Here is a 27,699-nt window from a genome sequence, read left to right on the forward strand (position 1 = left end):
GCAAACGTTTACCCAGTGTTATACATGTGATGGCTACAACTGAGATAACAGGAAATAAGTACTGTCTTCCAGGTCACAACCTATTTTGTTAATGTCATGCCAACAGCTACATGCCAATGGCTTCCCTAGCTCCCTGCACCAGCAGTTCAATGTTTCTACATGTCTTTCAGGAATGAGCAAAAATTGGAATGTTTCAGTGGAACCAGTGAGGACCAACAATGCACAGAATATTGAAGAGGGGGACTTTGGTCTGTTTGGGTACTACCTGCTATTTTAGAATAATCTCTAAAGATATGCTCTTCCCTTGTACAATTTAACTTTCACCTCAAAGAACATTTTCATTTGCACGTTTTACAGTGTGGAAACTTAACTGGGCAGGTTCCAGCTGAAGTGGGGGAATTGGTGCTGAGGCAAGCCCTGTTCCCTGAGTGTTTCTTTCTCACAGTGACCAGCTGTGAGAAGATAGGAGGTAAGATGGCTTCAAGCTGCTCCCCCATTTTACTAAGGTGAAATCATTGCCTAAATCCATCATGTTTTTTCAGTTGCTTCTACAGCAGGGAATTTAGGATGATGTGAGCCTGAGGAGTCACCTGCTTTGGAGTCAAGAAAGAAAATTTTCTTAATTAGACATAAACTTAAGCTTACTGGCTTCCACGCATGCCTGGTAGCATCTGGGGGCAGAGTTTAAGCCACAGGTCTCACAATTAACGTCAGCAATTTGGAAGGATGCTCTGATTTGTTACTGCTTTTTAGCTGGGGTTATGCAAGGAAAGGAAGTGAGTAAGTCCAACTTCACAGAGCTAAAATAGACCATGGAGTAGTGGGAGAAAGGCTAATCTGAAGTCTGTGCAGATATCCTCAGGAATATGGGGACCAGGCAGAAGAAATTATACAAAACAAAGTGATCCAGCAAAGGTGGAGTCAGAGCCAGATTCAAACTTCTTATCTGGAGGGCAAGACTTTTTCTATTTATTTATTTAAGTCAAAGATGAGGGTGGTGGCAAGGCCATTCCATCCAGGAAGCAAGAAGGAGGAAGAGAAGGCACTGAGCAAGGATGCGTTGCATGGAAAGGGAAGAGTAAGACCAGGAAAGCTGGTCTGGATGTTCCTGCTGTCACCAGCACCATCCACAGAAGCATGGTGCCTTCAGCAGTGATAGGACTGCACCAAAAGAAACGTGTCCAACAGGTTGAGGGAGGTGATCCTGCCCCTCTACTCTGCTCTTGTGAGACCTCACTTGGAGCAGTGTGTGCAGTTCTGGTGTCCTCAACATAAAAAGGACATGGAACTGTTGGAACAAGTCCAGAGAAGGGCCACGAGGATGCTCAGGGGACTGGAGCACTTCTGGTATGGAGACAGGCTGAGGAAGTTGGGGCTGTTCAGCCTGGAGAAGAGAAGGCTGCATGGAGACCTCATAGCAGCCTTCCAGTATCTGAACGGGGGCTATAGGGATGCTGGGGAGGGACTCTTCACTAGGGACTGTAGTAACAGGACAAGGGGTAATGGGTTCAGACTTAAACAGGAGAAGTTTAGATTGGATATAAGGAGGAAATTCTTTACTGTGGGGATGGAGAGGCACTGGAATGGGTTGCCCAGGGAAGTTGTGAATGCTCCATCCCTGGCGGTGCTCAAGGCCAAGTTGGACAGAGCCTCGGGTGCCATGGTTTGGTGTGAGGTGTCCCTGCCCATGGCAGGGGGGTTGGAACTTGATGATCTTAAGGTCCTTTCCAACCCTGACCATTCTATGATTCTATAACACACACAAGTGGCAGCTGCAAATTCAGTTGCCATTGCCCCCCACAGTCCTGGGGGCTGCAGTGCTCCTCTCTGTTTGTGTCTGGAGGCAAGTTACAGGTCTGGCATTACACAAATGAAAATGTATATGCTATATAAAACAGGGAGATCTAACACTGTATCCCTTTTCCTTCTGTGAATATATAAACACATTTAAGTACTGAACATATGGATGCTGGGGAGGGCAGGTATTCCTGTCCAGAGCTATGTTAACAAAGATGCAGCGTATCCCCTAAATTCATCTCTGTATTAGGTTCTTCTGAACTATGTACCGTGACAAAGTGAATTACAAACCATGAGAGGCAAGGTATCTCTAGCAACTGAAAAATACTTCTTTTCTAGCACCAAAAAGCCCCCTGCAACTTCTAAATTTGATGTGTGATTCACAAATACTTTTAAGGATCTCCCAGCTTTGCCCACCCTTGACCCTGGCCTAAGCAGCTCACAAAAATGAGGAAGATGAACAGTCTTAATGAACAGCATGCTGAAACAGAAATGCTGACTGTTAAAACACACAGGGCCTGTACACAGTTTATGGAACAGCAGCCACAAAATGGATGATGTGTGCCCTTATGAAGTTGTTCTAAAATTTGTCATTTCTAAGATTTTATTACACTTGTAACTATATCAAGTCAAATGAAGACATCTTACCTTGTTGTCATGTATTCTGCCCTGTGACCTAGAAAAGTTTAAGAAACACAAAAGAATCATTTGCAGGTTTCAGGTTTTTAAATCTCAATTATTCTTGCAAGTTACTTTTAACCCTAACTTTCATGTTACCAGCAAAAGATATGTAATTATACACCAAACAGGGCAGTGCAGTTTTCTACCATCTCCACAGTTACATTCAAAATACAAACACAACCCATGTTATGGAACAACTTTTAAGAAGCCTGACCGTATATTAAAGTCACTTAATATTGTAAATAATTTGAAGTAGAAATCCAAACAGTGTCTATTGTTTGTGCTCAAGTATTTTAGTGGCTAAAAAGTATGGGAAGTATGGAAACCGAGCTGCGCCAAGATTGGATTACATCTCCCCTTGTGCCTAAACCTGCTCAGTGCTGGAAATGCAGAGCTCTAGCCACCAGTGGCTTGCGATTGACAGACTCCTTCCTCTCTTTTGTCTGTGTATTGCAGGAAAAAAAATACAATGCTACCACTGGGAAACACCACAGAGAACTGCAGAGAACTGTAAAGAAACAAACCCTGCATGCCAGGAAGGTTCCTGCGTAGCCTTTGCAGAGCAACAGACCACTAAGTCAGGCATGTGCACCATGTCAGCTCACGACAAGGAAAAGCAAAACAATGAAACAGTATGAACACCATGGTATGGTAAGCTCCAACCAGCCCCCTCTTCCCAAAGGGGACTGTGCCCTGTTCATTTATTTGAACTCTTTGAACATGTCAGTTGCATAAAGGAGAATCAGTTGAATTAATTTACTTAGACTTCCAAAGGCGCCTGATAAGTTTCTTCACAAGAGGCAACTGGAGCAACTAAACAGCCATGGACTAAGTGGCAAAATATCCTCATTGATCAAAAACTAGTGAAGAAAAGGGAAACCGAGTCAAATTAAATGGTCTTTTTTTTTTTCATCATGCCAAGAGTGTAACAGTCATTTACTCAAGTCTTCCCATTTGGCATTTAAGGAATACACAATACATTTACTGATGTCCTGGGGAGATCACAGGAGGCAGAATACTGTGCAGATGATTGAAATACTTTTGTATCAAGTCCTGACAAAACTGTGAAGCCCTTCAAAGGGGTTTAACCATGTTAAGGAACAAGACACACAGTGGCAAATGAAATTCAGTATAACAGGTTCAAGTAAGTTATTAGGGAAGAAAGAATTAAACACCTATGCAGCTAACAAAACTACAGATAATTATAGTGACCACGAAAACCCCCCTTAGCATCACTTGTGTTAGGTCTAAGTACACCACTCAATTTGAAAGCTTGTCACACTGCTGAGAGAATGAAAAACAGTGGTATGCAAAATGTAACAGTATGTGTCAATGTCCAGCTGCACCTGAAATACTGAAAACCCTAATCTGAATATACAGTTTCCAGAACCAGAAAAGTGGAAATCCATAGAAGGTGGCACAAAGAATAAACTCTGGGCAAAATCTCTGGCATTAATAAGACATGTAAAGATTGCTGGCACCTGTTTTAGAGACGTGGAAAAGAGGGATGAAATAAGAGTATGTAAAATAACCTGTGACAGAAAAAGAGTAAGCTAGGACTTCTCCCTACTCGTATAACTGAGGGCAGTCCATTGAGTTTAAGAATCTTGATAATAGAAACTAATAAAAAAAAAGATGTCACAAATCCAACATCTGTGGGATTTTAAACACATCTCTGATATTTAACAGATCAGGACAAAAACCTGTCTGGGACACAGGGGCAATTTCTTTCACAACTGCTTGTTCTCTGTCTTGCATTTCCCTCTGCTTTGTTCATAGAGGAGCCTTGGGTCTGAATTAATACGAGTATCAGCGAGCTTCCTATGTTTAGCATCAATCTGAGTATTTCTCATTTACTTTTCCAAATTTGTAGATGCAGACTCAGCACAGAACATTTCATCTACCTCCCTTTGCAGATCATGAATATCTATCTGCTGTGTCCATAAACAGCAACAGACTGTAGTAGGCTGATGAGGAACTGGAACAGAAGCCAGACACTGTCAGTGCTCTGGACACCAGATGGAAATCTGGATTTATTCAGCCTACATCCTAAAATTGTACATATTTAAATAAAAGCAAGAGAGGGTGCCAAAGGAGAACTTACACTTCAGACAATCCTTTCCCTCTTCCCCATTCTCCCCTGCATTACTTAGCATAGTACCCTGGGTTATTGGTCTACTGTCTTGCTGACATGAAAGGTTCCAGAAAAGGCAGTTAGAGTGGAGCAGAAGAGCAGTTCACTTCCTACAGATTCATTTCTATACTAGGTACATCAATAATGTTCATAATTCCACTGTAATTATATCCTTTCAGTCACCCTTATTCAAGGAATGTACAGAATCCAGCTCCTCCTTCCCAGGCATGGGCATTTCAATGCAAGACATACCTCAATAGAAGGGGGTACTTGGACATTTTAACCTGTAAGAATGATGGCTTTTGCTCAAACTATCAGCTTTGAATGTACATTTTGGGTACTATTTGTATGTGCTATGCTATGATGATGTGACAACAACTACGTGCAAAACCACTGTGGGCAACACAGATTAACTACTTGGGGTTACAGCTGGTGGGCTGAAGGGAACCCCTCAAACAGGACGGTCCAAGCATGCCTGAGTAAGGCAGAACAGCCCAGAGCCTATCAGTAGTTTATCACTTAGGTCACCCTGCTGAGAAGCTTTTCCTTGGATTTTCTTTCATACTGTATTTTCCTTATTCCTTTCCAACATGCATCCTTCTCCCTTCAGTAGCTGATCATGCATTTTACCAGGCTTCCAAATAACAAACATACACTTAAGTTTTCCAAATACATTTTCTGTGAGTCTTTGGAGGAAAATTGTCCTCTTCTGAATAAGATCAGCTGCACATTGTTGTGTTTGAATAAACTGTTCAATGCACACATTAAATGAAAATCCTATTAAATCAAAAATCCCATGTAGTTAGTTGTCTAAAACCAGCTACCATCTTCTACCATCCAGCCTTGCAAGAAAATGCTGTTTATTTCCTACCCCCCAGCCTCAGTCACTCCCTGGACAAGGGCTTTGAGTCACAGCCACTGAACTGCTAATAGGCACGTCCACAACTGGATTTGTGGATCTGCTTTTATATTAAAAGCAAGAAGAGATCCGATTAACAACAGACACTTCACAGTCCAATGAAAATAAATGGACACGTCCTTTAGAGACACTCTTTAGAGAGCAAGTTCCCTTTCTGGACTCTGATCTTTGAATTACAGTCTTCAACCTTCAGGAGAGGGATTTTACTCTTTGCAGTGTAATGCACTTCCTCTCAAGTCTGTAACACTCTGTGTAGTTCTCAAGGCTTGCAGTGTGATTCTCCTTTTCTCTTGAGTCCATGAGGAAGTTCCTGTTGGGAGGGCTGGAGCTGAGCATAGTGTCTGATTCATTACTGCCCTAATTCAGCTTCACTTCATTTAATCATGGACATCTGATGAGTTGGTGTATATTTTAAGATGTATTTTCAAAAACTGTGGAGAGTGCTCAGGACAGTGGGTAATTCTCTGCTAACATAACTTGGGCTATTGTATTGTAATAAGGTAATTTTATATGCAATAATGACAATCAACAGATGCAGATCTATTCATGGAGTTTTCATTCATTCCAGTTCACGACATGCAAACACTTTCTAGAAACCCAATATTAAATTAAGTCCCAAAGAATCTCACTGCTGAAATCAGTGAGGTCAGGATTTCACCATGTACCTTTCATAAATGCATCATTAAACTGATCGGCTGCACAAAGGACATTCATGTCCATGTGTCAGAAATGTTGCATCAGTGAGTCCACTGTAAGAGATGCACCATGGATAATTTTGTATGCTTAAAAAATATTGCTCTTGCCCGACTCTTAAAAAACCCTCAAGTCAACAGAAATCATTAGGAAGTAGAAATAGCACATTTGTCACAGCTCTCAAACCATGCTGCACTATGTCAGCTCTCCTTTCAGACACCAGATTTTTCATTCACAGTTCCACTCCAAAATATAATCACTTGTTTAAACATCTATGCAGTGGAAATAAATATCTGTTGAAGCAATAAAATCAATTTATAGTGTCTACTCTTAGCACTATACCAAAACCATGACTGATAAAAATCAAATCTATGCTTACTGCACAATTAAGCTTTAAGTTCTGCAATATTTTTCCTGCATACCTCTGGCATTTCAGGGGTTCTGGACTCACTTTTCAGTTTATTGTGTATATTTACCTTCTCCAAGCGTCCTTTGCAGCAAGTCATGTTTTGCTTGAAGTTTTGTGATCAGATTACTGCCTTCCAGATATTCTCTGAATTTCTGTAGAGATGCAGATCAATCTATTACTATGTACGGCACATAAGTTCCAGGAACTTCTACTTAACGCTTACTTCATGCATTCAGTCAGCGTCATATGAATGAGGAAGTAACCAACGTACCATGAAATAGAATTGCTCTGTTTCCTGCTGGTTAGCTCTTCTTTTTGCAATGCTGGGCTTACTCAGGTACGTCTCAGAGACTGTTGATTTGACAGACTCCGTTGAGCGACTGTGCTGGAAACACTCTGACACATCATAATCTTCAATGGTGACCATATCTTGTATTGTCTGCAGGGTAGCCTCTGTTGTTTTCTTAACCTGCCATTAAAAAGCACAGTTTGCCAAATGCAAGGTAAATTTATATCAGAACAGCTTAGTAGGGAAGCTCATTACTCTAAATAATTCTCTGACACACTCCCCCAAACAAACTGGTGTGTGAATGTGAAAAATTAGGTGTACCATAACAGACAGTGTGCAACAGAAGAATGACATGATTATGTTTCCTGTCTAGTTCTCTGCTTTACCACGATCCAATCCCCAAACATGGATGTACTCATGTTGAAAGTACAGTACTTTCTAGCATTTGTTTCCTGCAATTTGAATTGAAATGTGACATGATTTGATTATGGTGCCTAATCTGGGAGGCAAGAGAAATGATTCAATGCTCTGAAGGGTCAGCTCTCCTAAGTGCGGTCAATGTGTTAGATTGAGTATGTACATCCAGGGATCTGGCTCCCAGAACAACGTGTTCTTCCAAGGTAAAAACCTGCGACATGACTGCTGTGGTAAAGCACAGTGATGTTTAAACTGCAGAAGTGGAATACATAGCTGGAGGAGGGGGCCTGGAGAAAGAACAATTTACACCACTTTTACAGCACTTCCTATGAGCTATGGAGCACCATCAGCCATAGTGAGAACCAGGGCATGGAGGCCATGGAACAGGGAATGCAGTGCAATGCAATAAACAGGCAAGATTCACAAGGATGTGATATATCTCCCAGTTCTGCTTCAAAAGAGTCTCTAGTAAAAGTCAGCTTAACCAAATCATGCTCACTTCTGCAAGCATCTAAAGTTAGGCAAATATCCTATCCATGCCTGCCTACATGATTTATATCTCCCTATGTCCCTGGCACTTTACTGAAAGAAACAACCTTTCCCCTACCTTTTGTTACCTTGAGATATTATCTGAATTCAAGTGGTTTTTTTTCAAGTCATGTTTCATGGATGTTAACACTTAGTTCTAGCCATTCAGTATATAACATAGAATGAGAAAAAACGGAATGCTGAAAACTTATCAGTAAACCACACCAAGAAATTAAATGATCCCTACGTTTTAATTTAGGAATAGGTTCTTGTTTAAACTAAGGGCCTCCAACAAAGTGTAATTTAGACCCATTGGGAGGCCACTCTCTCTCTGCTGCCAGAGCAGGGGAAAGAGAACAGCACAGCTTTTCTGTCTATTACAAAAACAAAAAGAGGCATTTTATTTTACTAGGTGAGCTATTCCTGTCACAGCCATACAGTACTCCAGTCTAGAAATAGCTGTAGCTGAGAGCACAAGAGATTTTGACTCAGCTGCCACAAAAGACAGTCAAATTCCTTTGTACTACAGTGGTAGCAATTTGAGGACTGTACAGAGGGTGGTCACAAACGACAGTAACTGTTACATGGTGGCTTTCTGCCACAAAACTTTAAAAATGCATTTACTCTGAAACATCTGCAAAACACAGAATTTAGTAACGGGAATATATGGACAGGTAAAGGATGAAGTCCTCAAACCTCTACAAAGCAGACAAGGATCTACCTTAGCATATTTACCAGTATTTGATTTTAAAAATCAAAATAGCTCATACAGATTGAGGCCATTTCAAGATATTTGCAAGCTTTTGACAAGGTTAGCACCTTCCTGAAAATGGTGTACGATGCATATCCCTTGTAGACACAGATCTTACCTCCTCATTTTCGATTTTCAGTGTGGCCAATCGTGACTGCAGTTGCTGATACCTAAGCATAAGCTCTGCTTGCACAGGTTGCTGGGCAGTGACCTGACAAACCTAACAAAGAATCAAGAAGAGCTATAAGATGCAAGGAATTAAAAAACTGGTCAATAGTCTCTGGTTGCTCTCCTTAAAACCAGGTGAATTCCTACTAAATCTATTAAAACTGAATAAAGCATGCAATACAATGTGTCCATCTAAATTGAAAGTATTTATGTGTTACAAGGTGCAGAACTATGTACCGCATCTTATGACTACAGAGCACAGCCTTGTTCTACGGCTGCTTTGCGTTGCTTCTCTTATCACACAGAAATGCAAACCCTGGAGTTGCCTTCGGATAAAAGATGTGCAGGTGATACTGCATTCTGCTTTGCTACTGGCCTTTGGTGTAGCAGAACAGGGCAGAGCTGGGGTACAACGTACACTTGAAATCTCCAGATAATAAAATGGGGAAGAAGAAGGGGAAACAGCTGCGTTTCAGAGAACACAGGTTGGAGCAGCTGCTCTCAAATAACACCCACAAACTCTATTATGGGTGAGGTAAGTAGCAAAGACCTAAAACCAGTATTTACACCGATGCTGGGCTGAACACAGGTTGGCCAGTAAATTCACAGCAATGACATTATGAGCAATACAGACATAATAACATACAACAGTTTTTACTTAAGAACTCCCAGGAAACTCAGAACACTGCTGTCAATTTTGCAAAATGTTATTGCTGATACACTTGCTTTTGCACTTGCAAAATGTTATTGCTGATGCATTGCTGATGCAATGCTCTTATTGAACTGTGTAAAAAGGGATAAATTCTCTACTTGCTACATAGAAACAGGAACAGTCATGGTGGGGATACGTGTCAGTATACAGACCTCATCACCCATATGAGACTGGAACTCAAATTTCATTGGTGGACAAAAAGCAGTAGGGTACATTTCCATGAATCTCTGCTTGTCACTTCGTGGCTCCAAGCTGTCAACTGCATTTTCAATGATGTCTAGGCCCTCATGCCTGGAAGTTTCAAGGTTATACTCTGCAGAAAGGTATGTTCTTAGGGCTCTGTTAAGACTAGCGTGGTATCCAAGGTCACAACACTAAAAACACAATAAAGGAAAAGGGAAACAAATTAAAAAGGAACACCATCCCAATATCTAACTATTACTACAATTCTCTGTCCTGAAATTATTGTCTTTGAAGTATTTTACAAAACATCTTCTAAATACAATACTGGGGTGAAGACAGTAAGTATTTAATATCATTATGTTGTAAAGATGAAAGGACAGTTTTAGAAAGAGATCAAGTGTACACGTATGGCAGTATGTCTGCATTTATCAGATACAGATGTGTAGTCACTGTGTTTACACAGAGAAGGTCTGGGTCTCCACACACAACTGGGCTTTTCAGTATTACTGTCAAACGTAAGCCTCGGATCATCTATTTAAACCCACCCTGACATAACTCTATCATTCAAGTCAATGCCAGCAGCAAAATAAAAGTGAAACAATTTTGGCTCACCATGTCACCCAAACAAACCCCCCCACAATTGCCTCTAGCATTAGTGACCCATCTAGGGTGCTTTTTGATGCAGCAAGAATGGTTTAACATCCTCTCCTCGACAGCGAAAATGTATTTACTGCAAACACCTTATTTCCCATGCTCTGACAGAACCAGCAATGTACATTATGTTACTGAATGAAGAAAGCTGTAATTTATGTCTTTTTTTCTAGGGGTGAGAGTAACACTGGAATGTAATTGAAACCTAATTGGTAGAACATAAATTTGTGTTTGTTCTTGAATTTTAAACCTCCTCAGCTTGCATTATTCATGACTGGTTAATATTTTAGAGGAACATCTGAATATATTTTTTGAATGTCACAGCAGTAATGTATCAAGTGATATTTTCCTTAACTTTTTCCCCACATCACATGGTAAATAACACCCTCAGCTTCTGCTCAGTGAGCTTCCAGGTAATGGATCACAAACATCTCTCTCATTTCAATAGTGGCACATCAGTGTGCTGACAGTTGCATACAAAGCAATGTTCTTTATTCAAACAAGAGAGATTTCTCCTAGTCAGAGGCTAATGCCTGGCTAGTGCAGTCAGAGAACACGCTGCTTCAGGGCATCCTTCAGGCTCCAGCCACCCATTTTGGATGTCCACCTAAAACCATACTTCCCTGCAGGACTCACAAGTTAAGTGATGCAATTGGGTAAAAAAGCAATCTGAATCCAGTCTACTGTAGACCATATGTGTATGTGCACTGCTTATACGCATACCTCCCTCACAAACCCAAACCCAAATCTCACAGGAGGTCATGTTCCCCCCCCTTTCCTTTTAGTCACTTGAAAAAGGAGAGAAAATGAGAGAGAGGAAGACAGACAGGCAGATGCACACACTGCACAGGAAAGAGTTTTGAACCTATTTACCCTACTTAAACCTGTGTGTAGAACAGAAAGAAACCCCTTACACTTTGCATTGGTGCAGTAATGACTAGTGATCAAGCTGCTCTCTGAAATCTAACAACAGAGGGCTGTTTTATTCACAACAAAACTGCCATAAAGACTAAGCTTTCAGTCCTAGTGAGAACACCAGGTAGTGACTGTGGATGGGACAGCTGCTGAACCATTTAAAGAAAATGGAAAAGAGATGTCGTGTTCAATCAAACATATACAGGTTAGCCTCTCTCTCTTGCATTTGTAGAATGGGAATTTGTGTTACACTTACTAAAACAGCTACTCAACTTTTATACTAAAGCACATCCATATTTCAAAGATCTCCAGCCCCCAAAATATTGTTTCTCTCTTGTTCTGTGTCAAGTCAGATCTTATATTTAATTCACTATCTCGGATGAAAAATACAGGCTAAAAGTGCTGATAAGGAAGCAGATCAGGCCAGATGTTTTATTTCATGTTCATTAGTTTCAGAGAGACTTCACAGAAGATTAAAGTGAGAGGAAATTAGAAACAGAGGGAACTACCAGGTTTAGCATAGCCACCTATCCATGTATTATAAAGCTACAGGCATCTAAAGCCTGAATTTTGGCTCCAGAAGATTAATCTGAGTATTAGTAGAAATCTTATTGATTTACAGTGAGCTGTGTGGGTTTCTGATGCAGCTTTTTTTGCAGGCTAGAAGCTAAGACTGCAGCCTTTATGCTGTGACAGTACCAAGAACTTCATTGTTTAACCCTTAATCTACTCAGTAACCACGGTCATCTTTTCCAGGTGGTGACAGCTGAACAGGGTAACAAATATGGCCTCTCAGCCAGTACAAAGAATCCAAGTGAAGCAGAATATCCTGCCAGACTAAGGCATTTTCTTGCAATGACAATGTTAGCTGAGCAAACAAGAACTAAATCCAGAACCTGAACTAATGCTTTATTACCAGTGGTTCTTTGAATGGAATTTAAAACGCCTGGATTAGGAATTTTGCTTCAATGATTTCAGTAAAAACAGATTTTGTATGAATAAACTCACTGCAACTGAACTGCTGCCCTCATCACATCCTGTGTGATCATGTTTGGAGAAAAACCTACCAGCCTTTCGGGTGCTGTGACAAAGTACACATGTACGCAGATACACACACACGTGCATGCATGTACACATCGTTTTCAGGAAAAACCTGTAGCTTTGTAGAAAGGTTTGTGAAGCTCAAGTGAGCAACCACACTGTTAGCCAAGATAAATATGAATCTTTGAGGTTTGCTATCAGCACACCACGGCTACAGCCTGGATGGCGAATGAGATCGGCTATCAATCTATGGGCTCAAGAGATGAGATGTTGGTGCAGCAAGACATGAAGATGAGAAATAAGAGAATGAAGTCATAGATGATGAGTTTTATTGCATTTCTGGATTCGTGAAGACTTTCTGTCGGGCAAAGCGGAAGGAGATGAGTGATGCATTTGGGATATGTGTGAAAAATTAATTTAATAATTTGCATTTTATTCTTATTTGGAATTAAATCTGAAGCAGTCTCAAGAGCATTTACTGTCTTTATTGTACCCCAGAGTATATTTATGCTTGAATAAAACAAACTGCAGTGCTTAGCACAGAGCTTCAACCAACAATCAAGCTGCTCTTCATTATATTTCAGGAATAATAATAAAATTCTAATGCTAGTGGAGAGAGAAATTAATAAAAAAGCCTTAACCTCTTAATAATTAAGTTTTTAATCATCCTGTTACACAGACATCAATATTTATCGAAGGGATCTGGCTGTACATGTCATATTTACAACGACTTCTGCAATAAAGATTGTGAGCTGCACACGCTCTACCCTAGTTTTAAACTTGGTTCTATGAATAGTCAACAAAGAACCTTTAGAGAATAAATTAAGTTCATAATAGCTAAATGTTTCCTAACTTCTGAACCATCCGAAGCATGCAGACTGCAAGTAGAGATTCAGAAACCCCACTCTAAGAAAGACCAACACAGGAATATATTATTTATTCCAGCAGCAGAACTAGAGTCAAATTGTTTTGATCACTATTTCCTAGCATTTATATGAGTGCACAGTGGTGCTGAAAAAAGGTTCCTGTCTTCCTCTTACACTCAGATAAACCTAATAAACTCAATTACATGGAAATCATCATGTAAATGAGTAATAGTATGTGCCATACGTTCAGATGTTGGTACTAACAGCCAAATTAGCAGGGGTGTGTGCTCTGTTGCTTCTCTGAAACCCGCAATCTTAAAAAACAGTTATACATACCAGGTAAAGCTTATTTAATTTAGCTAAAAGCAATCTTTACTACCTTTTATGATACAAATAAAGAAAAACCTAACCCTGTCCTTCACTTGAAGCTACTATAAATTCCGCAGAGAAGAAATATTCAACAGAATATTCAAATTCCTCTAGTACAACATAGAGAGCACAGAAATATACTGTGGGTACCAAATCCTGTTTATCTCTCTACTTCTTTGCAAATGTCAGTCCCACCCCTCAACTCACCACATGCATCTAAAACATCCAGCTAAGACTTAAGCAATATTTTTAGCTTGCTTTTATCACAAGAGCTTATGATGAACAGCACATCAACATTTTAAGTCAGAAGCCCTGAGCTTTGTTAATGCAATGAAGGAGTTGAACAGTTCAGACTGAGTTCAGCTGAGGAACTGCAATTTAGGATTTTCCATATGAGTCTCACAAATGAAAATGCAGTGGAAACCAAATGAGAAAGTGTGGGTTTGTTTTGTTGAAAAAGTAAAATAAAGAAACCCAGTCCCAAGACCCTCCCCAATCTTGTTACAAAAAATACTGAGCAGTTCACTGCATTCCTTCATACATTTATTTTCTTTTTATCTAACATGTTTTTCAGTAACACAGGAAAACGTTCAGTTTCATTTATGGGCAATACCAACAGCTCGGGGAGATCTAAATCCCTTCATGTTAGCTGGAATGCAGATACAGAGGAAAGGTAATCCCCTTCTGTACAGGCAGAGAGAGGGAGAGAGTTCAGAGAAGCACGGAAAGGCAGGCAGGCAGATGGGGACAAAATAGAAAGGGCAAAGAATGAAATCACTACCACTGCTCTGAAAACCCCAAATCTCATGATGGCATTAATAGATTTACAGAATGAGATAGTTTGTACTGTTGCAACATATGGCCAGTGGGAAGCATATCCCACATTCCAATGATATAACCCCAAAATCTTGCCAAGAGTTTTGCATTTACAAAAAGCATTTCCTTTGTCAAGTAGCAAACACTCTGTCTAGATACCAATGCTTTCACAGAACATTCTGATTAAATGCGAATGTCTCAAAGTTACTTCATTAAACAAGCTCACAACTGGATTAGATTGGCTCTGAAGCAAGTTCTGGTTGCATGTGTTTACAGCCTACTCTTAACAGTGATGCAAAGGCCAGCTAGACTTTCCATTTAAATACTTTAAGGGCAAGTAATTTCTAAAGCCGTTTTGCCAAAAGAATGTTATTGTCTACATTGATCCATGGCTTGGAAAAAGCCATGCAAAGTAGGCATTATTTTCCTGCATTACTAAATATTGTAGAATGTATATTTCTGTTAAAAACTACCAGTTAGAAAGCTCTAGTCTTCATGGTTGTGTAAATATCTTTACATAAACTGGCTCCAAAGAGTGTTCGCGTATGTATGTACAGGGAGCTTCACTTCTCCTCCCCTTGCAATTCTTTGTGATGCTCCAGGCCTGTGGTACCTCCCCTTGGCTTTCACAGCTATGGCAACCTCTGTGGACACTCATGAAATGTGTAAGAATCAGGTGCACTTTCCAACCAAGAACATTTTGACCATGTAGAAACAGGCACTGGAGACATTCACTGGGAAAGGTGAACCCCAAAAGGGAAGGCAGGAAAGGCGACAAAATGAGCATCTTTCCAGGTTCAGAAGGGGTGGGGTTGCAGAGAAGAGGGGGAAAGGGACCTTTCCTTCCTTCCAGCAGTCAAGAAGAACTCATAAAGTTCACATTTTTCAGACATGCCCTGACTACAGGCTAAAAATCCATCATCCTTTAAGAAGTATCAGGTAAACGTCCATTAGGTAGGGACATCTTCTCACTTGCTGGCACCCTAGCAAGGATGCTGCCTGTCCTTAGTTTTCTGTCCTGATCATCTGTCTACCAGGATCCTGGTAAACATCTTCATTGCCTGGGCACTCCAGGTGGGTGAAGCAGGATGTGCAGGTTCATGGGTGTAGGTTAGACAGGGACAGTATACAGCAGAATAAACTAGAAGAAATCCCAAGAGAGAAAACGTGCAACAGTGAGTAAGAAAGGGGAATAGAAGGGATGTTGAGAAAGAGACACCGAGAACTACTAAAATCACAAAAAAGATACATTGCCATTTTTTGGAACAAAACAAGAAAGAAATGAAGCAAAACCAGGGAAAGAAACTGAAAGGGAAAAGGAGAAAGTTGCAACAGAATCAGGCAAGATCTTCTAAGTTACAAAAACCCTCAGTAGAAATGGCAAACTGACTCCCAGTACTTAGAAAATGTACAATAAAACACATGTATGAAGCTATTTTAGTCCATTCATCTCAAGAAGGCATTTTTCCCCTTCTCCATCAAGCTTTGCTTCTCCAGACAGTAGAAATGCGACACCTCTTGTCAAAAGCTGTATTAATTTATGCAGAGCTTAGTTGGCTTATTTTTGAGATGAACACTGCACCAGAAATGACTGTATGAGAATGTTGTTTACTATTGTAAATTACAAATGATACTGTTGTAGTAGAAAGCATACTCAAATATCTAGGATTTCAGATCGGCCAAATTTATCATAGTCAGCTTACAAAGCATGTAAGTTGACATGTCTCTGTATTATGGAAAATGTCAATAATACAGGTTCTGGAGGCCAAATGCTGGTACAAGTCAACACCAGTGTATAACCTCACTCTCCTGGGATGTTCTCACAGCAGTAACTGAAAATCAGGAAGAATTCTGTTGACAGTATAGAGTACAGGACTAATTGTGTCTGTTCTGTAAGCTACATGAAATAAGAATAAAAAGCACTGTAAACTTGATTGCATGACTAAATGAATGGAACTAAATGATTTTGAAGACAGGGAGGAAATGCCTTCTCCATTATTAGATGCCCATTCTAGAAGCTTATCTTGTAAAGAATATTTGCACCTCAGAAATCCTTCTACAAGCCGGAAATGTGGGCCTTTTTGATGTTATTCCTGTCATATTTTCCTCTTGCCATATGAGGAGAAAACATAATGTTCTAACTTTAAAGGAATGGGTTCAGTATCTTACTGGCACTTTATTTTGTGCAATACAAAGCTAAAGGGAAAGTCTGCTGATTATACCATACAATATTATCAATGATAAGCATATTGTAGGCAACCCAGATGACTAATGAATTCCCTTTGAAAATAAGAGAGAAAAAAGTATTATTCCTGAGCAGAATAAACATAAAAACAAACGTGCCGTTACTTACGTCAATTAAATCTGACAGGTCATGAATATAATACTTGAAAACGGAAGCATTGGTTGCTTCAAGGGTGAGCAGGTATTCATTGCGGGCCTTAATAGATTTCAGCTTGTTTTCAGAGTATTTTGCTTGACGCTAGGGGAGAGATTGTGTATTAATGGATTCGAATTACTTCATTTATGCAAAAAAAAGGTAACAATTCAAGCACACATTCCTATTAATAAGAAAGAATCTTAATTTCCAGACTTTTATACATCTAACAAATGTAACACAAAATTATAACTTAGTATTTTGTTTCAACGTGACAAATGATAAAGTGAGAATTATACTAGGAATACAGTATTCCCCTCTCTGGGGCAATTGTCAAGTTATCTATACCCAATGCTAGTTTATTATGTGCACCTTTTTTAATTATATTTCCCAGCTGGATTTCTCTGTCTAATATCACGCTAAAGCATGTCAGAAGTGCACTGAATTTACTTCAAATGAAGCTAAACAAAAGGATTATTTACTTTTTCCTTCATTTTTTCTATCTTTTTCACAGAGCTCCGTCTCTGGTGCCGTTCTTCTAGTCGAATATGAAAAACAGGGTCTCCTGACCTCCCAATCTGTTTTTCTTCTTGCTTCTCTGCCTCCTTCAGTTTGCTTTCTGCACTGATGCTCTCTGCGTGATACATGTGGTATGTTTTCATGACCTGCAAAAGACAGAGTCAAAGGAGAATTAGGAGAAGATGAAAATAGAAAGGTATCTACAGAAAAATCACAGAGTATTTTTCAGTAGAATGTTCTGGTTTATACACGGACCTTGGATAAGTTTCTTTGCCAACAGTGATTGAGGACTTCTGGTTGCATTTTTTTTCCCCCAATTAATTTGACAATATCCCATTAAGGATTTTTTCTTTCCCCCCATTGCTCTGATAAGAAAGAGCAAAATCTGTCCTATTAAACTTCAGGATTCCTATATTTGAAGGAGCAATAATGAAATAATGAGCAATAAAACTAAATCTGTATCAGTGCCATATATTTCTGACTTCTTCAGGGCGAAGTTAACAGCTCAGCTGTGGATATTGAACATTTGAAAGCAGAAGGACACCTTCAGCACTGAGGAAAGAGGATGGAAGCTTTGGCAATGGGAAGCTTGGGTCTAGGAGCACATCCCCAGCCGTCTGGATGGTTGTCCACAGCCTGGAAAGAAGTGGCTCCCAATTATCCAGCTGACAGATTGGGCACGACATAAAACCAGACGAGCTGGAGAAAGCTCCCTGATAAGTTCTGAGAAGGCTTTCCCCATAGCTCCCCAGTTAATACCGTTATCTTCCCTCTACACACATGCTGGTTCTGCAGCCAAGAATGCTTGGGCTGCTTGCACAGACCATAAAGAGTGAGAGGGATGGGTTCAGCCCAGTTCTCCCTTCCTTGTTCAAGTAAGAAAAGCCTCAGCTTGAATGTTGCATAGTGGGCAGCAAGCAACCACAAACCACCCACCTCTGCTGGAGAGGGCTATCTCTGCCCACTTTCCACTTTCTGCAGTCATTCCAGTCATCCATGTACCTCTCCCTCCCCTCCCCAACCCCAATTTTTTCTGGTGTTGTCTTCAGTTTCAAGCAAAGAACAAAGCAGGAGGGCATCCTCAGGCAGCCAGCAGCCTCCTCTCTTCTTCACAGGGTAGCAGAGCTCTTGCCAGCAGATGCTACCTTTGGGTCGAGGCCATGCAAGCCATTCACATCTCCTCTGAAGGACACAGCCTGTTCCTCCCTCAGAAGAGCTTTGTGTGACCCACAGAAGAGACAGATTAGTTTGGCGAGCTGCCGTGAAATATTCCCTAGGGAGGGGAATACTTTTGTCACTGAGTAGTTAAGCCAGTCTAAGGAGCATCCATAGTGGTAACGCTGAGGACTCTAAAGGTAGACAGTACAACTTTGCTGCAGCATGGCTTAGTGTGGATCAACTCAAACCAACCACATGCCATGTCAGGTGATAGCTGAACTGATGACTACTTAAAGTCTTGTGCAGGAGAAAAGAAGCTTTTAGGGAGCTGCAATTTTGCATAACCATGTATGTTATACGCTGTAACTGGGTTTGCCACTATTTAATACTGATGTCATGCTGTTGATAGAGTTGGGCCATGCTGTTGATAGACATGAGCTGGCTGAGAGAGTTGTGGTTGCTCAGCCTGGAGAAGAGAAGACCCCAGGGACACCTTGTTGTGGCCTTTCAATACTTACAAGGGGCCTATGAGAAAGATAGGGAGAGACTTTTTAGCAGGGCCTGATGCAACAGGATGAGGGGTGATGGTTTTAAACTAGAAGAGGGGAGATTTGGGCTGGACATGAGGAAAAAATTGTTTATGATGAAGGGGGTAAAATACTGGCACAGGTTGCCCAGTGGAATGCACCACCCTGGAGACATTCAAGGCCAGGCTGGATGTGGTTCTGATGTAGCTGTCTAGGTGTCCCTGTTGCAGGGGGGTTGGACTAGATGATCTTTGAAGGTTCCTTCCAACTCAAAACTATCCTATAATTCTATGAACTATGAATCTATGATACACCTGAAATAGTTGAGATTAAATATGAAACAGGCAACTCTTCCTGCAGTAAGTTAAAACAGGGATGCCCATCAAAAAGATTGGCCTTGTTTTTACCCAAACTGCCTAGAGCAGGGCTTACTGTTATTGCTGCTGCTGCTATTTTATAGTACAGTTGCATTCCAAGGCCTGACCAGAGTGCAGAGCTCCCTGCCCGAGCCCTGCCTACACCCACTGGGAACAGTCGCTGCCCCAGCAGCTCACAGTCTGCATGGATGAGGCAAAACCTCCAAAACCAACAAAGCCCGGCATGGGCAGAGAAAGCAAGCCCACAGAGCTGAGATCTGCACAGCTCCCAGCTTGACCACGCAGGGCTGTATCCTGCACTGTTACAAAGGTTCCTAAAGCTGTCAGTAATCTCTGCGCAGGAAGTCTAACTTGCACAGCCACATGGAAATGGAAGAACTACTGCAAAGAGAAGAAATGCACTTCTTGAAGAAATGGTTCAGAAAATAAAGCTAACAAGCAAAGAAAGTGATATGGCTCTGCTAAAAATGATGAGAAAAGGAAGTTAAAACCAAGGGCTTACTCTCTTTCCTTTCTTCTGGCCACTTCATGTAACTTTTTAAGCCCTTCTTTACAGAAAGCTACAGGTGTTTGCTTTTATTTTTGTCTTTTGTTCTGTGTCAGATCCAGAGACTTTTTAGTTGGTGGCACAAGGTTAACCCATGTGTCTTACCACCTCGTCAAGTCATCTTCTTTTGTAACCTCTCAATTTTGCTGCCTGCAGAAGGAATACTAATAATATCTCAAGGGTTTCCGAATAGCACATCTCAAAGCAACCGATTTAAGTGGTGAAGCAAGGATTTGTTCTGCTTCACAAAAGCAGTAAAGCACTGAAGTTTTTTAAACACATTTTCTGAGTGCCATGTTGCTTATTGAACTGGGCATAAATGTCCTTCTGCAGTGGCTGTGACATTTCAGCTTGCCTCCTTGTTGAGAGAAGGCGTACAACCGTATCACTACCAGCTCCCACCAAGAGGCTCAGATGGCTCCATGTTGACTCTGCTAACCTCACATCACTAAGGAGTATTCCTTCCTCGCACTGCCTGCTTATAGCACAAAACCAATCAGTCTCACTCTACACTGACTGAAAGTCAGTGTGAGAACTACATGGAGCTCATAGTCTCTATGGTGAACCCAGATATCTACTTGAAATCCATGTTCTCATAACAAACTCTGCACAAGTTTTTGGTACAAATGATTCCCAAGATAACTAGAATTGAAAAAGCAGCTCTCCGTTTGGCAGCATTCAGAGCTGGATAACAGTCAGGGTTTGTCCTACCAGAGCCACACAAGCTTAAAAATCAATACAGACTATGTACAGAGCAGTGATCAGCCTATGCCTTTGACTCCTGTCCAGTCTGTTATGCTGATAGCACTGCTTATCTCATGCTCTAGTGACATCATTATTTTGCAAGCCTCTGGGGAAAGCTGACAGTTCCAGCCTTTTTCATTTGTCAATGTTTTTTAAGAGCTGATATTGCAGCAGCTAAAGTTAACTTGAGCAAGCATTAGACAAACATGTATGGAAAATAAATGGGAACAAGCTTGGGAGCTGGCTTCCAAGTATTTCAGTGCATGCCTCCTCAACAAATTAGCTTAGAATTTTTGCATGTAAAGTTGCATAGATGACTCTTTTCCTTAATATTATACCATCTTTTCCCTCTGGAGCTTTTAAAAGACTGTTAAGATAGTGTAAAGGATGGTGACAGGCTTTCATAATTCTTGTAGTCTTACTGTATGAAGAGTTCTGAGATCCACAGATCTCTGATCTGTGAATATGTAACATGTCCATACACTCAAGCAACAAACAATCTGATTAAATAAGCAATACCACTTCTCAAATGTCCAAACTGTTGAACTGATAGACTATCCTGTGAGAGTATCCATCACTGAACTGACTTAAATTAGTCCCTAAAGTGCTTATTGATCAGCCATCAAGTATACACTGAAAAGAGAGAGCAAGGTCGTAATTTTGCAGATGCTGAACTGTCACCGTGACACATGCTGCACTTCTCTGTAGCAGTGAACAAGTGTACTAGTACCCTTAGGAAATTAAATGGTGAGTTGATCTCCTATTAATTTCGCAGGTTTATTCTGCAGATCCAGTGATGTACACCAGAGATTTTTGTCAGATAACTAAGTCAGACTACAAGCAGATGAAAAAAATTATGCTACCCAAACTATGTACTCTCCCACTTGCAGGTGACAGACTGTTCACTTAGTGATATAAACGTCTTGTTTTGCGCGCCAGATTTTCAGCATCATTCATAAGAGCTCAGCAAGTAGGCTTAGGGCAGAGGATAGCACTTAGCACAGGGAAGGGCACACATCAGAGTAAACCCTTAGGTAATTATTTAATTTAAACCCACTAAAACCCATTAAATTGTTATCTGGGCAAATCCATCAACAAGACAGTAATTGTTGCTGTACTTCTGTGGGCTACAAGAGAGGAATGGTCCCATAGCAAGGCGCTGGCTTTCCTTTTCTACATACATACTTCTTTTCTAGAAACCCTCTTACCCCAGCATAACAAAGACTGAATGCTACAAACCTGAAATATATTGGAATTACCATGTGCTTTATTTTTATAACAAAACTGCATAATTAAGACCTTTTTCATAGTGTTTCTCAGGAAATTGGCATTTACCAGAACAGCGGTTCATCCCTGTTGCAATTACCATGTTTGAATCGCTTCAGAATTGTCTCTGTTGTGAATTCTTATCAAAAGGTGGAGTTGCAAAGGATTCATTAAATCAGGCTAGCCAACACTTTCCCCCAAGAAATAAGTAAAACCTTATGCCAATTTTACTACATCAGTGGTCTCTAGCAGTTAAGCAAGACCAGTAATAGCTGTTTCAGCATCCTTCCAAACCAACCTCTGATGTATTTCTAGGAACTGTCACTGATATATTACTACCAGTACAGAATTACTCATTTCACCTTCTGAGATCTCTGGTGTGCTACAGTAAGTTGAACTTAACTTTTCTACATAGAATCCAGATTCTATGTTATTTCAGCAAAGAAAGAAAATCTGGCAGCAACTACCTTGAGAAATTAAATAGCCAAGATTTTTACAGAGTAAGATAAAGCAATGGAAAATGCAAGCAGCACAGCAGCCCTGTCTTATTTAATATTAAATTGTTTGCTTTGGACTCTCCCTACTTTTCCATTTTTCTGAAAGCCTTACATTTGTGTTGCTTGTGAAAAGTGTGATGCCAGTAGGAGTAATCTGGAAAACCAAGTGGGAGACACGAAGATGGCTTTTTACGATGTGCATCACTTTTCTCTACCATTTGTTCTCATTCTGATTGCCGAAACAGCTCTGTATTTCTAGCAAACTTATTACCTCTTTGATCCCTCCCTGACTCCTTTAGAGGTCATTTATGAATATGCCCTGACTCCTAAACAAAGCCTGTGGAGATCTCCCTCCATTGCAAGAAAAATGTCTGCCTAACTTCTGTTTCCTGCCATTCCAAATAACTCAGACGTTATTGCCATATGCCAGTACTTGATCCGATAATACAAGATATTTTAGCTTTCCAGCGAAATGGAAGAAGAGTTTGACCGGGGGGCTCTCACTGTTGCAAAGAGGATCTATTATAAAATCAATAATCTGTTGCCTCCTTATGTCAACATGAAAGAGGATCTCTAAATCTCTAAGTTCACAAAAACTACCAATGCAAACCTGCTACAGCTTTCAGTTTGACCAACTCTTATTCCTGTAACTGCCAGGAAATAAACCATGCTTTGTGACCCCACACAACTAACTGGGCTCCTCTTTCCCCAACCCCATTCACTCAAAAGATACACCTCACTCTAGTTTCAACAGCTTATATTCTTATGTAAAACACGGGACTAATTACTAGTATACACTGGCTGATAGGGTAGGAGGGAGATGAGCAGGGAGCTGGGATGCTGCAGACCTGAAAATACCAACTGGCTAGCACAGACAGGGAGAAGCCATGCACAATTAAAAGTACTCACCACTCATAAACTGTGGAACTTGCAATATACAGAACGAAGCTCAGCTATTTAATTATTATTGATAATCAGTAGCAATTCTTTTAAACATGCCATTTTTTTCTGGATCATTCTAGATGAACTGGTGGTTTCAAGATACCTGGCTCTTGAGAAGCCTGAAAGTAGGTGTGGTGAAGCCTCAGGACTGGCTGGCATGCTAGAGATGGGCGGCAGAACTTCTCATCATTTGGATGTGAAACAAGCATTTAGTTCAGCCCTTGATCCCACAGAAATCCAGGCATGTATTATCTTAATACATGTGCCTAAGGGACCCACTCTTTACCTGAGTTCAAGGAATAACAAGTAAAATATGCAATTTCTTTGCATTGACTATAGACCTGTGTCTCCAAACAAGAACTTCTTACTACCTTAGCTGTTAGTGATTTTAATTCCAGTCTCTCATTCTCTTCAGCGCACTTTTATGCACAACTTGTTGCTTGGTTTTTAATTTTGGAAGGTGACCTTACTTTGCAGACCTTTCTTGTGCGATAAGGAATGACAATAATAAGTAAACAGACTTATTGAACCCTTCTTCATACACATTAAAGGCCCGATACTTTCCCCTCATTCAAAGGCTTTAGAGGTATTTAAAGTCCAACAAGGCTTCACGTTTTAACAGTTATGCCTCACGAAGGTACCATTCCTTAAAAAGGCCACAACAGAACTAAGTAGGAGGGAGAGACCTTGATATTTGTATATTATTCACAGACCTGAAATCAATTTCCTTTCTTTTGGACACAAAGATTTATCTTACAATAGTAAAATTTGTACTTTTTTTGTATCCCTCCCCCCCCCAGTAAATCATGGGGCACACAGGAAGATGACTTCTCCTTTTCTGTAAGTGACTGAGAAACATAGCCCCCAGAGATCAAAATTGTAAATACTTGCTTGGTAAGGCCATTATGATCCTATTCCGTAAACAACAAATGCCACACAGAATTAAAAACCTGTGCATGAGATTTCCATCTGTCTAGATATTGTTCCACCTTTATGTACACAAGCAGATGTAATACGTAGATCTGCTGCTGATCATTCTAAGTATGCAAGCAGCGGAACAGATGCTACTCTGCACCATACATCACTTTACTACGCATGGGTTGTATCTGGCATAATGTGGGCATCTGCAGCTGACTAGCTCTAATCAATGACCTTTGCAATCAATGGAAAGCTGGACAATGGAGTGAATGGTGTAGATCATTTTATTGGAAGATGATGCTTGCATGTGATCAGACAAAGGGGTTTGATCTCCCCATATTAGATTTCTCAAATCTATGCAAAGAGTTGTGGTCAATGGCTCAATGTCCGGCTGGAGACCAGTAACGAGTGGTGTCCTCAGGGATCGGTGTTGGGACCGATCTTGTTTAACATCTTTGTCGCTGACATGGACAGTGGGATTGAGTGCACCCTCAGCAAGTTTGCCGATGACACCAAGCTGTGTGGTTCGGTTGATCCGCTGGAGGGAAGGAATGCCATCCAGAGGGACCTCGACACGCTTGTGGGGTGGGCTGATGCCAACCTCATGAAGTTTAACCATGCCAAGTGCAAGATCCTACAGCTGGGTCAGAGCAATCCCAGGCACAGCTACAGGTTGGGCAGAGAAGAGATTCAGAGCAGCCCTGCAGAGAAGGACTTGGGGGTGTTGGTTGATGAGAAAATGAAAATGAGCCAGCTTCAGTGTGCGCTCGCAGCCCAGAAAACCAACTGTATCCTGGGCTGCATCAAAAGGAGCGTGACCGGCAGGTCGAAGGAGGTGATCCTGCCCCTCTACTCTTGGGAGACCTCACTTGAAGTATTGTGTGCAGTTCTACAATTCTGTGATTTCCAGTGACTAAAACTGGAACCCAGATGACAAGCTAAGATATTTACACCTACACTTCAGATGTTTGAGACTTAGGGGAAGTAAATTCCATCTCAAGAAACCACCCTGCAGTCGTAACCTAATTCAAACTGTGCACATGCTCTGTATCTTATTAACTTCAAAAAACTTCCTATTTTACAAAAATCTTAAATTCTGAGAAAGGAATTAGCATTCACAGGAAGCTGTAACACGGAAGTTAATATCTGAATTAATCTGTAGCCATCAGTGGGAACATATAGCACTCGTGTGAAGAAGAGTGAAAATAGTGAAGCACAGTCCTGCAGATTTTCACTGGTGATTCAGCGAAGTATTTCAGCACATGCTTCACTGTTTTCCTATCCTGGGAGCACAGGCACTAATCCTGTGCCTCACCAGGCACTGGAGTTATGCCACTGTTTAATTGAAACAAGACTATCTTCAGGGCTTACTCACCACTGAAACCCCACTTGAGCAATGGCTCCTACAGTCCCTGATCTCCTGCAGCTGTGTGAATTGTCTCCAGCTATCATTACTTTGCAGAAGCTGATCCCAGCATACTTCATTGACTACAGGCCTGAGCCAACAAGGTTTTGCAGTATTTTACCCTGCCAAATCAGTGGTGATTTCAGAAGGGAAAAAAAACCCCACACTTTTAGGTAGGTTTTAGGAATCTGTGTCCATAACCACAATCCAAAAGAACCCAGGGCATTGAGACAGGTCTGATTTTCTTTGGATCTCCTTTTTGCCACCTAAGTTGCTCTTGAGTTCAAATGTTCTTCAACCCATCCACTGATGCGTGCACAATTTTCCTGGGTCAAAAGAAAAACCCAACAAGATGCAGAAAAGGAGTAATGTTTGACTGATCTCTGTGTCAGGAGAGGTGGTCTCTGCCATCTTCCTGAACTAAGATCACAAATTGTTTCTTGATGCAAATATTGCGGCTTCTTTTTATGGTCCCCCAAATCTTGAGGACAGGGAAAGAGGCAGACAAGAGATTTTCCAAAGGGTTAGCAGCTGTTTGTCAGAATGCTCATAGTGGGGTTTTTTTTTGCCTCCCTAAATGGTATGAAAAGCCTACACAATCATCTTTCTTTTCATTATTTACTTATCCCAGTCAGGAGGAGAGGAGGGCACATAAGTAACAGCACAGCACTGGATTTGCAAGCACCTACGATTCTTACTGAGGTGTAGTCCATGAGTCAAACCAAGCAGATGGCAGCATGGACAAAAACAAGGCAGAAAATGAAGAAGCTTTGCTCTGGTAAACTCTGAGTAGACATGTCTCATTAATAACCAACAAAACTTCTAACAAACTAGCTTAGCATAGTCTGGGGGGAAAAAGGATTGAAGGCATTAGCATAAGTATTCCAAACAAGTGAGTATCTTTCCAAAAGAGATAGTTTAGACTTGTGTAAAAAGACAAAAATATCCATCTCCACTGGGGGGTAACTTCCTAGATGAAAGGCCATTTAAAGCTTAAAAAGAAGCCTGATATGGAACTTGTATAAGATAAGCTAAGTAAGTAACTGTACTTACTGTGTAAAGCTCGTTAAGTACTTTCATTAAGTCTTCATGAAGCTGAAACGCAATCTCTTTGCTCTGTAATTAGAAAAATATCATTAGAAAGAGGCATGCAAAACCTGCAGCGTACATTTGCTTCTTGATACCCGTAATCATTGCTCATCCTTGACAGTGAATGCAATGTTGCTCACAAAGCCACTGTTCTGACAGGTTTACAGAGCACTAAACATACTGATTCAGGGATGCAGGAGTAGACAGGTAACATCTGGATACAAGACTCCTAAAGGCAACCCAGAAGAAATTTGAGAGATTTTCCCGTGAAGCGTCAGGAAATTAGGTGCCAAGAGAAAGGGTGAAATTCAGGATTAATGTTATAAACCTTTTTAATGGAACAGACTGTGCACTGTTTTATAACTGCCATGATATATACAAAACCTAAACCACATAAAACGTGATACTCTAGAGGGACATCCCACCCAATTTTACACCTAGAATAGTCTTTGTTTCTCAGCACATGCAACTATCTAAATATTTATGCTAGAAATAAATGTGGCTCCTCTTTGAAACAGATACCCAACTGCATAATATTCCATAGAGCAGGCTGCTGGAACAGCTTTGTTTAGCTTTTCTGGACTGTGTCTTCACTTTCATTCTGACCCAGAAAAAAAAAGAAATTCTTAGCGATAGCTATTAACAAAAGCAAGTATGTCAAAATAAAAGTATTTAATTTGAGTCTAATTCAGATACATTCCTTTGTTTGTTGTCCCTAGTAGCTCAATTAGATGAAAATCATGGCAACTGTGCAAGAACTGAAAGCATTTGTACCACTGCCTTTGGAAAACAGCTATAGAATAGAGCTATGGGACTTGGCAAACAGCCTGGCTACATTTCTTCTGCAATGCTCAGCATTGTAACATCCATGCTGGAAATGTCAGCATTATTTTCTGTGAATAAATTGATAATTAGCTCAGCTTCTAAAGCCTCCAACTTCATCACAGATAACGGCTGTAGCTATGAGAAGTACTTTGTATTTGTATAGGAGCCA

The 27,699-nt window shown here is 40.7% G+C and overlaps 1 protein-coding gene across 5 annotated transcripts in view; it reads right to left on the reverse strand.

The window, feature by feature from the left end:
• The window catches only part of SRGAP1 (SLIT-ROBO Rho GTPase activating protein 1), a 141,765-nt gene that overhangs the window by 33,163 nt on the left and 80,903 nt on the right, over positions 1 to 27,699 (reverse strand). For all 5 annotated transcript variants that reach the window (XR_009962974.1, XR_009962975.1, XM_062609444.1 and 2 more), the window contains exons 4-11: positions 26,670 to 26,732; positions 17,199 to 17,381; positions 16,693 to 16,821; positions 9,651 to 9,872; positions 8,737 to 8,838; positions 6,905 to 7,102; positions 6,701 to 6,785; positions 2,446 to 2,473 (exon numbers count right to left, since the gene is read on the reverse strand). Coding sequence is in view for 3 of the 5 variants with exons in the window: in XM_062609444.1 (XP_062465428.1) it covers positions 2,446 to 2,473; positions 6,701 to 6,785; positions 6,905 to 7,102; positions 8,737 to 8,838; positions 9,651 to 9,872; positions 16,693 to 16,821; positions 17,199 to 17,381; positions 26,670 to 26,732 (1,010 nt within the window). In the remaining 2 variants the exon portion in view is untranslated. The remainder of the gene's footprint in view (positions 1 to 2,445; positions 2,474 to 6,700; positions 6,786 to 6,904; positions 7,103 to 8,736; positions 8,839 to 9,650; positions 9,873 to 16,692; positions 16,822 to 17,198; positions 17,382 to 26,669; positions 26,733 to 27,699) is intronic.

Source organism: Pezoporus occidentalis, unplaced genomic scaffold, assembly GCF_034315485.1.
Source record: "Pezoporus occidentalis ecotype Australia unplaced genomic scaffold, CSIRO_AGI_Poc_V1 ctg138, whole genome shotgun sequence".
In the NCBI taxonomy this organism is placed as follows: domain Eukaryota; kingdom Metazoa; phylum Chordata; class Aves; order Psittaciformes; family Psittacidae; genus Pezoporus; species Pezoporus occidentalis.